The 13,789-nt window shown below is 45.4% G+C and overlaps 1 protein-coding gene across 1 annotated transcript in view; it reads right to left on the bottom strand.

Moving 5' to 3' along the window:
- Positions 1-687: 687 nt before the first annotated feature.
- Positions 688-13,789, bottom strand: part of LOC142817816 (solute carrier family 35 member F2-like) — a 119,356-nt gene continuing 106,254 nt past the window's right edge. The window contains exons 5-7 of the mRNA XM_075895635.1: positions 12,569-12,624; positions 7,335-7,489; positions 688-4,619 (exon numbers count right to left, since the gene is read on the bottom strand). Of these exons, the coding sequence (XP_075751750.1) occupies positions 4,326-4,619; positions 7,335-7,489; positions 12,569-12,624 (505 nt within the window). The 3' untranslated portion in view covers positions 688-4,325. The remainder of the gene's footprint in view (positions 4,620-7,334; positions 7,490-12,568; positions 12,625-13,789) is intronic.

The raw sequence follows: 13,789 nt of genomic DNA, 5'->3' as shown, positions 1-13,789 counted from the left end.
GAAGCCTAGAATTCTGTTCTGACGTCTGTTTGCGGTGCTGGTTCATTCTCTGCGCTATATTGTGCTGGCTTCATTTTCCACCACTTTGATCCAAGCTTCTCTCCAACAGCTGCTTTTTAAGGATTAAGCCTGCAACTTCTTTCAAGACAACGGCACCTAGAATCTCTGACGCTTTTGTGCACCCACAAAAACTCGCTTTCTTACCTTTCTGATCTCTCTCTTTCGAAGCCTGCTTGTTTTACATGAACTAGAGCAACTTATCGTACCTCAAACATTAGATCATTCTATCCAACCACTAACACTTTCAAGTTGTTGTTTTTTTCCGCACGTCTGAACACTCGAGTTTGTTAGCTGCTGAAGTTCATTTATTGCCACTTTCTGAATTTTTAAATGCCATTGCTTGCTAGTGTACAGTTACTTTATATGATCATATTTCATTTCCTCTTATTTGGTCCTAAATATTTTAATGTATGCTGTCTGCATACATTCACATGTACACTCACTCCTGCCACAACCCTATAGGACTGTTATGTGTATGAACAAAAAACGATCAATAGCCTTGCATTGTGTAGTATAGCAAAAGGGTGCCCAACTGCTGTTGTACAAACGGACACACGTACTTTAAATACGGTACATGTCTAAAGCCAATACAACATTGTCATAAATAAACACAATAACTGCCGTACGTTTTGGTTTTTTGGTTTTTCGACAAAAACCGTCATTTATTCTACAAATATTTGAAGAAAAAAGAAATATTGTTCTAAACCAACCTATGCCCTAAATTTTCTATGGCAATATGTACAAATAACAGTACCACACCACCGGCGGTAGCATTCACACTTCTCGTAGAAACAATCGTTTACAAACCCCACAGCGTTCCTGATCACCGTTCTCCCACTTGTTCTGAGCTTTATTGCAGAAGTTTTGATTTTCAATTCCTACCGTCAATGAAGCTATGTCACAGCAGCGAGAAGTATCAACAAGAAAAAAAAGCAGCCGCATGGCAACAAAGTCTTAACTCCCTACACCTTATCATTACTCGGCCGTTGAAAGTAGACTTTTCGACGCAAAAACTAACAAAATAATATACGCATCATCTAAAGTGCGGGAAGCACCAATTCGACAAACTTATGCGTGAAGGCATTGCAACACTGTAATTGCAGATAGTTTCCGTAACCACCGTGCTCAAAAGCATACACACAAGCCAGTACACCACAAACGTGCTGCTGACGGCATCGGTATCTGTGACCCACATCCCAGTGATTCGAAGGAAACAAGATGTGGTCCGCGACGTGCTGTCAACTCGCATCTGAACGAATTTGCTCACAAATTCGATGATATTCGCTTTGTGAAGACATCGTCTCTTCAAATAAATTGCAGGGCCGCATATCCACGAATTCTTGGTGCATGACACGACTCAATGGGGCACGCAGTCACAGTCGCAGAAGATGCTTTCGTGGAAGTCAAACGCTGAGGACTCAGAGAGGTGGCTCGTTGATGGTCCTGTGCTATCGGACGGTAGGGCAGTGTGACTCGGAGTCACAATGAGGAAACACCAGCATTTCGAAATATCGCAGACCAGACCCCAAAATATCGAGTGAGACATCATCAGTGAAGCCCTTTCTGCTGTCGTGTCTCAAGGGATTCCATCCGATGGCTAGAGGTGATGGGCGACTCCTGACGTATTTGACTGATATTTTTACATAAAGTTTTCCTTTTCTCGCTTATTGTTATGATGAGAGAACGCAGTAAAAAGAAGTGCATTATACTTCGCTCCATGTCAGTGATGTTTTTTTAATGAATACGCATGCTTGCTCAGCCATTAAACATTCAAGTGTGTCTACCCACACTTTAAATCATTAGTTGAAGTGCCCTATTTCGTACTTTGTCGAGCGTGAGAAATGAGCTTATTTCCCAGATCGCGCGTAAGTTCATTTGACCGATGTACGTAGGGCAAATGCACCAAATATCTTGACACCTTAATTAAAGTTATACACAAGTGACTGTCATCTCGTGAAACCAAAAAAAAATACGGTATTACAACAGCTAACTCATGCATATGAAACAAAAGGCTCGATTTGCAGAAGTGCATAAATACACTGTAGAAAAAGAAGGGGAAATAAAGGCGTGCAAACGAGCACTGCAACACAAGAGGAGAAACTTTAAACCATGAACGACTTTCAGTCTTGTTTTTTCGCCAATCAATAATTTTTCTTTACATACACAGTTGCGAGTAAGTAAGTACAAGTTAGCCACGCGACTTCTTCGCAAATAGTAATGAAGTATCATAAAACTCTCTTCGGCAAACAAGAATCAGTATATATGAAGTAATTCTTTTCTTTTTGCATCAAACACGTGCAATATCTTCAAAATATGTTCATTAAGACCACAGTTTTAGTCTACCATGTTGCTTGTGAAGCCGAGCCAAATAGTTTTGTTAGCATAAACCGCTCTCGCTTTTATCATGTTAGCGGAGTTTCCTGGCAGATTAAGGTAACTAAACTGATATTGTGACCAATGCATCAGCTATAAATGCTCCCAGAGATAAGCTTCCTGCCACCCAGTTCTTGGCCCATCCCCCTTTGTGGGTGAGCGCTATTCATATGAGGTCATCATCGACATCATTATAGAAAAGAAGCTGTTTAGCAAGCCTGCTAGAGTAGGCTAAGTTTTCAAGACAAAAAAGAAAAGAACACTGCTTTCTTGTTTGCAATAATGCACACTACAAAACATGTATTTCTGGTGAGCACACGAGTTGCACAAATTTAAGGCTACTAGCAATAAAAGCCTGAATATTCTGGAATCTCTAAAACTTTTGTTAGTAGCAACTTCAGAAAAAAAAACTTGACTGCGTCTATATACTTTATTGCAAGTGAACGAAACAAAAAACTGGCATAAACATTTAAAATTGTGCTGGTATTCTTTTTCCAACAACTACGTTTTACTTATGAATAAGACCAATACATATTGTACTTTTTAAGACTTTACTTCGCCCAACACACTATCTGCTTACCATTTATCCACTTCTGCAGAGAAATAATAGGTTAAGTTACGCATTTGTTTGACTGAAAGGCTGGAAATAACACTGACTTTCGGGCTGTTCCAACGTCTCCACAAACATTTAAAATTATCCAGCACCTGTTTAATTTATGTAAGTGGTGCAACGAATATTTGTCGACGGCTCTGAGCATAAAAAGCCCTGTTGTCAAGATGACTCTGGTCAAGCATAAAAACACCCTGCGATCCCTAGTTTAGATCGCAATGCACTAGTTTAGATAAAAATAAATTTCTGTGTGATTCAGCAACAGGTGCTCTTTGAAACGTAACATTGGCGTTGAGCAAGACTACGCTGAGATTATCAGATAAGCTTGAACAATAAGAACGACAAACAGTGTTCAAACAGCACCGGAATCGAAACATATCGTCCAGGTCATAGACAAGCTCTAAAATGTGTCATACATATGCCTCTATAATGAAGAGACGCGTCCATGCAGTGTTCTCTTGTTTTTTAAGAGATCACATCGAGTAACCAACGATTTTACACAATAATCTTTCATCACCCCTCGTAGCAACAAACAAGAAATGATCATTTTTTGTTTCTGTAGCGCATGAAACTCTATTTTTTGATAAGTCATATCGTGACTATTTTAACAATAACATATTCCCACAAGAGAAGCACTATTAGAACTTGCTGCGAAACTTGGAAAACTTTCATCGACTCGACAAAAAAAAAAACAAGGTCACTCTGTTGATCACCTATGACCAAGCACACCAATGCCGAACTTGCACTCAATAGTCAACTTAAGGAAGATGCACAGGGGAAAATTGCTTCCCGCAATAAATGAACGAAAAATAAAATATATGCCCCTTACGTTACCTAATCTATTAGAACCAGTTTCCCTCATTTTTATTTCAATCAGACTCTTCCGAAGACAGTCAATGCAAACATGAATGTCACTGTGGTGTCTGTTTTAAACAGCACATTAAACAAAGCCAAGTATCGTGAGAAGCCATCCCTGGCCAGGTCAGTCTATTTCTTATCGTTCACGCGGTAACCAGAATCTGGCCTATGCTTACAAAAGCACGTCGATGCAGGTTTGATGACGTTGTCAGCGGGGCCAGTTGGTTCCACAAAATCCACACTGACACAGCAGATGTTCCAGTTTTCGACCTTTTTAAAAAGGGGGGTCACGTTCTCCTCGCGCAGGAAACGACACCACTGCGTCGTAATGAAAAAAAAAATGGAAGGCGCACGGCATCGGTGTGGTTCATTGAGCAACGTTGGTCGTCGGCGTAGCAGGCGGAGGCGCTGGGCAGCCGCATGATCAGGAGACGGCACCGTTGGTCTTGGGGCTGGGCTCGTGCGCCGTGCCGAAGGTGTGATGTACGCTCACGGCGTGAGACACCGAGATAAGTGGCCCCGCGCCATGCTCGGTGCCCGAAGAGCCGTACTGGGTGACGGGACACACGCCTCCGGCCACTCCTGCCGACGGCGCGTAGGCCAGCGCTTCTTCGGAGTCCCCTTCTCGGTGGCCCAGACCAAGCGGAGTGGGCTTGCATGAGTACAGCGCTACGCCCGCGATGACGAGGCAAAAGGACACCATGTACAGCCAGTGGAACTGCGACGTTAGATAAGAAGGCGTTGAAGAAGCAAACGAAAACTCGTGGCCCACACGCTACGTACAGAAGATTAACCGTGCAGCGAAGCAAAAGCACCCGACACTGGCATTAAGTATTGGGTCAATTTGGAGGGTTCATTAAAGCTCTACTAAACTATTCATTATACACCAGTCCAGAAACATCAGTTGGTCTTCACCGCCGCTGTGTTACCTTCCTCGTCTTTAGTAGTCTCGCGGTGCGTAATGGTATTCGCCCTTTTAAAGAGGCACACATGTTATTTCATGTTATTTACCGCTCACGACTTCACTTTTAGTCGACCAGTAGCGAGTGACGGGGATCGTTCGACGTTTATGGCACGTATGCGCTGGGAGTTCTCGCGTCTATAGGACGGTAGAATCTTGGTTTCGCCTAGGCACTTATGCCTATACCCGGCGACAACTTTTTGTGGCAGCACGGCCAAGGCTACGTGGGCGGAGCCTATGCACATGTGCTACTGCGCCAAGTAGTCCGACCGCTTCGACGGGTGTTTCGGTTTCGATTTCTCGCGTTTGCTCGCGTTTCGCTGCAGGAAACGCGAGTCGACGGAAGCCAAAAAACCCCCAAAAAACCTGAGAGAGCGTGAAACGAAATTTTTTCTACTGCGCAACGTTCTTATTCACTAATTAAAAAATAAATCCGCGAAAAATGTATGTGACGAATGGTAAAATGTTAGTTACCCAGAACAGTATACAAACGTTTTCGTTGAGGGACTACATGCTGTGGCGCAGTAAGACAAGCGTGCTTCGGCTCCGTAGCCTTGGCTGTGCTGCCACAGAAAGTTGTCGCGGGGTATAGTTCACACTGAAACATCCGCTTTCTACAGCGACCGAAATTCTCCTGTCGCCGAAACGCAGCGTTGTTCGCACTGGACGCGCCCCGAGCCGCCGAATACGCCATCTACCACCGGGCGAACGCGGGATGGATGCGCTGTCACCCGGTTGTTGTCACGACTCGCAAACGCCACTACGCTATCCGGTGGCGTATACTTTGATGATTCTCGTACGCAAGAAGCAAGAAAAGACAGTACGGCTTACTTTGCTGCCAAGTGGCTGTCTTGTAATGCACGAAGAGCAGAAAAAACCACCGACGCCAGCGGCATTGGTGGGTTCGTTTTTCTCTGCAAGACCGCAACAAGCTCGGTCACGCCAACAGCAAGCTCGGTCACCTCTTTCACGAAATACGGAGGCGAAGTAGGCACAGAGTAGGTTAAACTCCCGTTGGTTTCAACATTCAGTTACGTGCACTGCAGCATAACAAGTGAGTAGGGCTTAGCCGCCATTTTTCAAAATTCCTTGACTAGCGCTCCTATTGGTCCGCGGCGACTGATTCGGCGGCAGACGCCGCAAAAATCGGTCCGAGAGCGATCGGCGCGGAGAGGGCCCTTTCGGCAAATCTCGCCGCCGCCGAACCGGATTCGGAGCACTTTCAACGGCCGGAATGCTCAGTGTGAACGCGGCCTTAGAGCGCCGCTGTAGAAGAGGAAATATTTAAATGCCCTATTGTTCAAGTCACATGGCAGCTGTTTCAGTGAAGAAAATTACTCTAAAACGAGATGCACCAAATGTTACAACACTAAAACGATTGAATGCAACGTATGACGCTATAGCCAACCTTTCCTTTTATACTCGACCTGTGCCCTAAGATAAAACTCAACTTCGCAACTCCAAAAGTTGTTCAACTGCTTCTCCTTCACTGCTGGGAAGCAGCCTTCCAGAAAACGTTTTCCCATGCAAGTGTACATTAGAACACGTTACACTGTAGCAAACAATGCACACTGAGAGGTAAACATAACTTGTTATATCGCCTTTTCTGATTCGTCCAGAACGTTTATTATTTTCTTCAGTTCACGTGCGTGGGAGGTTTCAACCAAAGCTAACAGCGTTCGGCACCCATTCTCTATATTGAACTCTCTCTATATGGAACGAATGTTGCTCGAATAAATTTGAATTTGGAAGGTGCGTTAATAATCTACTATGGCAATCACATTCTATCAATATCCCCTCAAGCAGCAACGTGTAATTGTATGTCAAGCTTAGAGGCAGGTCCCACACCGTGTGTTTATTCAAATTGCTTGAAACTCGGACTGCACATTCGTGCAAACTTCTTGGGTGGACAAATGCCAATTATCCAGCTTCTACATGCTGCGTAATGCTGCAGAAGATCCCTTTGCTGGCAATACTAACATGTTCGACGACCTGTTGACGTGCAGCGTTCCAGGAACCACGTCAAGGGTAATTTGTTTCTTTGCTTAAAATGAATTTAACCAAAAAAAAAACAAACTGTGCTTGCACTTGGGACTATTATTTTATTCTTTTTTATGCAAGAATGGACACTTACTACCTAAATATTAATTAGATACCTAATTACGAGCTAATAACATTATTTACTGAAACTCGCGCAAAACAATACATTTCTTCATTATCTTTCTTGGAACGTAATATTGAGTGGCTTCGAATTGCGCCATGCAAATTTGACACATTTGAAGACAGTGCATCATAATTAGCAACCGAACATGATATATTGCCCACTAAGGGTGCGCGCCCAAACGCTCTTCGCCGACTTCGTTCTCAATAGTGACTAGAAGTTTGCATAATTATGCAAATGCAAGAAAATAAATCAACTGCGTTACAGATAGAGAATTAGAAAGCACATCGTATACGAAAACTTTACCATACCTTGTAGTGGAAGACGAAGACACCAATGGCGAGCGCATAAAAATCTGCTGAGAGGATGGAGAGATTCGCCGCTGTGGCGCTCGACAGCCTGATGACCACCGGCATCAGAATGTACAGCAGGAACAGGCAGCCGGAGAAGCCTAGCAACATGGAAACTGCGAGGAAAAGGTGCGTGTGAATCACGCGCGCTGTGTTGTAGTGACGCCACTATAAGCAAGATTTGCAGCGATTCTTATGAAAACATACCAATATAGGAGCACACTATAGACCTAACGGACGAAGCCAATGGCCGATAGGTAACAATAGATAATTTGCCACAGGCTACATATAATCACAATATTATTAAAAAGAGGAAATCTCGGCGCTAACTTGCGGGCTACTTTTGTGTTGAATAGAAGTGCGCTGGCTGCGCCGACTACCGATGATGCTGCACACGATGTCACATGATCCATTGCTTTTGAGTTGTCTGTTACTGACACGACATGTTTTGACACTTTTTGAAAGCTCGCATTGGATAACACCTCTCATGCACTCGCTATGCCACCCAGCGATGCCCACTCCGAATGATTTTTGAACCATTTGGCCTTGAAGTCATATGCTGTAAACGAGATTCCGGGACCATGCACACGATCCCCGACAGCGTAGTAGGCAACAAAAGGTCTATTGAAGTACTTACTCAACATACCCGTGCAGCAGCCCTGATGTGCTCCCTTAAGTGTGCTTGTGACTCCTTCCATCTCTCGTGTTTCTTCTGTCTCTCTTTCCGCCCCTTCATTCCTTCCCCCAATGCAGGGTACTGCACCGGATGTCAAGTTGATTTCCTTGCCTTTCTTTGCTTCTCTCTGTCTCTCTCTTTTTTACATTGCGTGATACGCTTTGCTTCGCGGTTCATGCGACGATCCTATAAACTTATAATACGTCTGACTCTACCACCGTTTCTCTCATTCCGTCTGTGAGTGTGAGCGCACTTATATGTGAAAACGCTTGCTTGCAGACGTTTTCGCCAAGACCTGCTGCAAACATAACTACGTTATATGTACATAGAGCAATGAAAGGGCTATAATACGCATATGACAGCGACAAGCAGGCGTTCAGTAATTTCCCGCCATGGGCACCAGCTGACAGACTATGGGCGAGCCGGTATCACCGGACACATATACGCATATCTAAAAGATACCGCCATTTCTGAGTCATATAAAGGGCTGTCCCGCAGCTCCTCCGCTATAATGAACTTATTCGGCAAGTGTAACCATATCATGTCTAGTTTCCAAGCCATCAGCGCTAAGGTACGACCCCACGGGCGGAAAAAAGCACCATCTCTGGCATGGCTGTACACTGTTGCAGACGCTTTCCTTGCTGTAGTAGCTAAGTATCAGACTTGGTTACTTGTTTTCTCTATAATTGGCATGGTAAGAAATGAGAGATTAACGGTCTTATGTGGCCCCGCCACATGAACCCGCCTACTCATTCCCTCTCTTTGTCGCTTAGCTTGAAAAGTCACAGTTTCGCCGCAAGGGCGAATCAATAAATGCGATCGCAACAACTTGGAATGTAACGCTGATAGCAGATCCAAAAATGCAGTGCGCTGCTTACGCACAAATGACGCACGAAAACAACGCATACAAGACGAGAGATAACTACCAACGTTTACAACTCGACGCTCAACGCGTTGTTTAAACAACAACGACGCGCGAGACTTAGTTACAGCTGCATATATGAGCGCTAACTAACGAGTGTCCCAGTTGTTACTTCGCTGTGTTTGAAAAGCGCGCTCTTTTCGTAAACGGGGCCTGTCCAGGAAGCGAAGTGACCTCTGGGGCCCAGGCAACTAACGCAATCGTTCCTGTGAAAGGCCAAGGCACATGATTTTCCCCACCGAAGGATAAGCGCGTGCACACAAGCACCTAACCCCCCCTCCCCCTCTGCAGGACTAAGTACGCGTGGATGATAAGCGCGCGTTGGCGCATCGCGACGAGCCGAGTGCCGAGTGCGGGCGGCTTTGTTAAAGACGATAGCCTTTCTTGGGGACCTTCGACGCAAAAATTTTGGTCTGTCTGTCTGACTGTAGATTTGTCTGTTTGTCCACTCTTAACGGCACAGGGGTTTGAAACGGCCGACCCCATCCGCAGCACCCACCAATGTTGCTCAAGATTTAGCGTTCATACTTGTGCAATCGCCAATTAAAAAGAAATTATTGCGCATGTCTGGGGCACTAAAGGAATACGTATATATTTTGCATGTGCGTCTTTTACTAGAAAAGGCATACATAAGTAATTTCAAGGACCATAGGGCTTATCACGCTGCGCTGACCATGCAACACTTGCACGAAAAGGCGAGTGTTTCCAACGCTTTGCTAAGACGAGACGGTGGTGGCACTTACCCGGGCGCGCACACCCGTGTCAGAGCCACGCGCTTCGTTTTGCAAGAAAACTGCCAAATGGCACTCATGTCTCACGTGTACGTGCCTTGCTTGATGCGCTCGTTCGCCTCCGCTGAGCGCTCGAGGCACTGTAAAGCAGCGCCTCCAGAATACCATTCACCAACAATCTTGCCCCGCCACGGTGGTCTAGTGGCTAAGGTACTCGGCTGCTGACCCGCAGGTCGCGGGTTCGAATCCCGGCTGTGGCGGCTGCATTTCCGATGGAGGCGGAAATGTTGTAGGCCCGTGTACTCAGATTTGGGTGCACATTAAAGAACCCCAGGTGGTCAAAATTTCCGGAGCCCTCCACTACGGCGTCTCTCATAATCATATGGTGGTTTTGGGACGTTAAACCCCACAAATCAATCAATCAATCAACAATCTTGCGCAGAGCATCAAATAAATGTTTTGTTCCCTCTCTCCACACGCAAGACTATTGTATTTCGACGACATTTGCAGATTAACATGCAGATACGGGGCCTTTTTTGTTTCTTGAGCTTTCCATTATATAGATACGTACGCAGCATGATGGCGGCGGCGACGGCAAGAACCAGTTGAGACTGTCCATACAATTGCTATCGCAATAAAACAGAACCGACAAAGTATTACCCGAGTCCTTCTGTAACACACTTCGTAGTGAGGCCCCATCAATCTCACATCGGCGTGAGGCTACCACTTTGCGTTTAGGCCTGCGACGCCTGAAAGGTCTCCTAGTGGAACATTTCAAATTTACATATGCAGGCCGGTTGATCCATGCGGGGCTGCACGTGTAGCGATGTTTGGGTCTGACTGACGTACTCATAGAGATTACACGGACATTTGATGAAAAACAAACAGGCATTTATTTCAATCAAGGGCTATGCAAGAGCCTACAAAAGTTAACTGAAGCGAAAACAAAGATACGCGTGATGAAAAAGAATAACTACAAAAAACAGAGCTCTAAAAGTACACTACAAGTGGTCGAAGTAAACAAAACTTGTTAAGTTCGCGCTTCTGAGTTACTACATGCGACGCAACGCACATAATACAATTATTGAAAGCTGGGTATAATAAAATACCGGTTGAAAAAAAAAGTACACTATATAGTTCCGTAAGGACCAGTCGAGCTCGTGGTTCACGTAAGGGAGTTTACGGGGCGCCGCTGATGGTCTCGTCAGTTCATGCAGACGACGAGGGTGCCTGGTGTTGCAGCCATCTCAATACGTTGCTCGGCACACTTCGTGCTCTACGCGAGACTCGCGACACCGACGACCGCGCTTTTCGCTGGTTCAACGTCAACTGCCCAAGCTGTCAAAATCTCTTCGGGGCGTACGCATCCCCCATCGAGGAGGTCATTTGCCCCGAACGCCGGTGTCCTGACGAGTAGTTTGTCGCCCGAAGCTTCTCCCCAAACACCAAGGCGCAAAGGGCGCAAGGTCGAGAATGCCGGACGTTCGTGACGTCTTCAATACTCTTGTATGACGTACATCCGGCCGAAATTATTGCGATGGGGTTGAGCCTATGCTGATATAGGATAATTTTTTATAACGGTCGTGCAACACCGCAAGACTTTTTTTTAATGGTGCCGTACACCACACAATGCTGGCGCTCTGCGCTGTGACGCCATATTTCGGAGCGTATGTGCTCCGTCTCTCTCTTTTTTTTTTCTTTCTTTACTAATCTTTCATCCCCCCCCCCTTCCTTTTCCATGTGGAGGTAGCACACCGGTTATGCAAAACTGATATACGTCCTTGCCTTTCCTGTATTTCTGATGTCCTTTCTTCCTAACGGTCCTTTTCTACGCCAACGAAACGGCTGATTCCTGATCAGTCTGCCCAATTTGACGCTTATGACACACCACGAAATGAAGTCCGGATGAATTTCCTTCTACGGAAGAAAAATGTTGCAGCACATCATAACGCCCTGCGAGATGCGACGCATTTTTTCTCGTGAGTGTAAGTTTTTCGTTGCGTGGTGCACAGGAATGAACCACAAGGAACCGCAGTTATTAAAAGCGCCGTAAAACAAAAAAAAAAGGCAGCATATCCACGGGGTGAATGATAGAGAATGGGGCGAAGCATCCATCCGTCCATTCGTTCTTGCTTCCGTCCGTCCATGCGTCCGTCTGTGTAACCATCCATGCGTCCACCCGCCCATCCGTGCGTGCGTCCATCCCTGCGTTCGTCCATGCATCCGCCCCTGCGTCAGTCCTTGCGTCCATCCGTCCGTGCAGCCATCTGTGCGTCCGTCCATGCATATGTGTGTGTCTGTTCGCCCATCTGGTCAACTCTCCAAGTACCACCATCTCGCATCTTTTCATCATATATTCCGCATATAGAAGCACCACAATCCAACGGACATTCCAAGGACTAAACGAGAAGTGGCACACGCACACTGTCTTACGGCTTGCGCTTCGTGTCTACTTCCCACCTTTAACCACCTCGAGTTCATGGTATATACTAGTTCACTGTATTCATGGCACGGCGGCCCAACGCTCGCTAAACCTTTCTAAAACCAAGGAGGTTACGCCCAGCGAGTATAACGTAGCAACCTTTTCTTGTCAGATAGTGCTCAATGTATATGCTAATGGCTGCTAATGAGGAATGAGAGACACGAGAATTCGGCTTTCAGTTAACGCGCACGCTGCAAACTTTTTATTGTTCAACAACGCACAGGAGAACTCTCCCACCGGCACCGCCTTGCAGGTCAAAGCGTGAAACATGTTACGCACAACTACGAGGGACGAACCGGTGCCGCTTTAAGGAGCTTCGCCCCTAAAACATGTGCAACCAGACCAGGCCTTAAGCGTGATGTATTTTATCTACAAGGTACTTACCTTCTTGCCAATCATCCCAGTGAATTTCGCCCACTTTTTCCTTCTCCAGCAAGGCCCTACAAAAACAATAAAGTAAGCGAATAAGCATGACGTTTACTAAACTATTACTTAAGTCATATAAAAAAATTTCACGTTTTTTTCTATTATATAAATTTTCGATTCACTTGTTATCATTTTTGCTGATATTTTTAGTACCTTTTCAACCGACGTACCACCACATGCATGGTCTAGATATCCTTCCAGGTCGGTCGGGTGAAAAGAGTGACCAACAACTAACCAAGAAATCACAACTGCAAAACTGTGTCCGTATACGTTTAAATCGGGACTTGACGGAATGTCATAAGGTGCGCCTTAATAGCAGCCTTTGATCTTATAGACACAGACGCTAACTTTTAGAGAAGACCACGCACACCATGATAATGAAAACCGCGAATGACGTGACCAGACACCTAAACGAACAGTATGAGTCAATAACCGTGCGAACACAGTGCAGTCTAAATCTTCTAGGAGGCCTAAGAGCGTTTGGGACAACATAACTATTGACAACCACACTTGTCGAGCTCCACCAAATAATACGGGTCTCCCGCTTGCATTGCTGTAGACGTATGTCATTTATGTTTTCACGTGGTGTTTTCAAACCAAAGGTACCTTTTTTTTATTTGGTTTTCGTTCCGCTGAGTGCAAACGTGCACCCATGCAATGAGGGTGTCAGAAGCTTTTCCTGATGTTTTTAAAAGACACGAGCTGCTTAAGTTCATTTTGAAGCTTTTAATGTCTGCACTAAGTCTGCTTTAGAATAATCAGCACGGTAGCCTCCGATATTCGTTCCTGCCGAGCACCTCCCATCAGCGTGACCACAGCTAAACCTGAGGATCCGTATCAATTATCAGCCTGTACGTTCTAGCGCGCTTCTCGGCTGGTGCGCACCTTATTTGTCCCCTTCATCATCTACTAGCACCCGAGCACTTGCCGAGCTAACTAGCTATTTGGCCGGTCGCTTTACATGGCTAGTTATGCCAGAACATGCTATGACCAAGGTAATTGACCAATCCATAGTAAGACCGAGGTAATGACGCCACATACTATAAGATCATGGTAATTAAACGATGTAAAACTAGAACTGTTATAACAAAACATGCTACTTGGCACGCAAACTAAACTATGCTAATTAACGCGACGTTATTCATGAGCACGCAAAGTGAAAGAGTGCTAATTAGACCT

This window comes from Rhipicephalus microplus, chromosome 5 (genome assembly GCF_043290135.1).
Source record: "Rhipicephalus microplus isolate Deutch F79 chromosome 5, USDA_Rmic, whole genome shotgun sequence".
NCBI classification, from domain to species: domain Eukaryota; kingdom Metazoa; phylum Arthropoda; class Arachnida; order Ixodida; family Ixodidae; genus Rhipicephalus; species Rhipicephalus microplus.
Note: the sequence above shows the minus strand (reverse complement) of the source record. Positions and strands in the feature narration are given on the sequence as shown.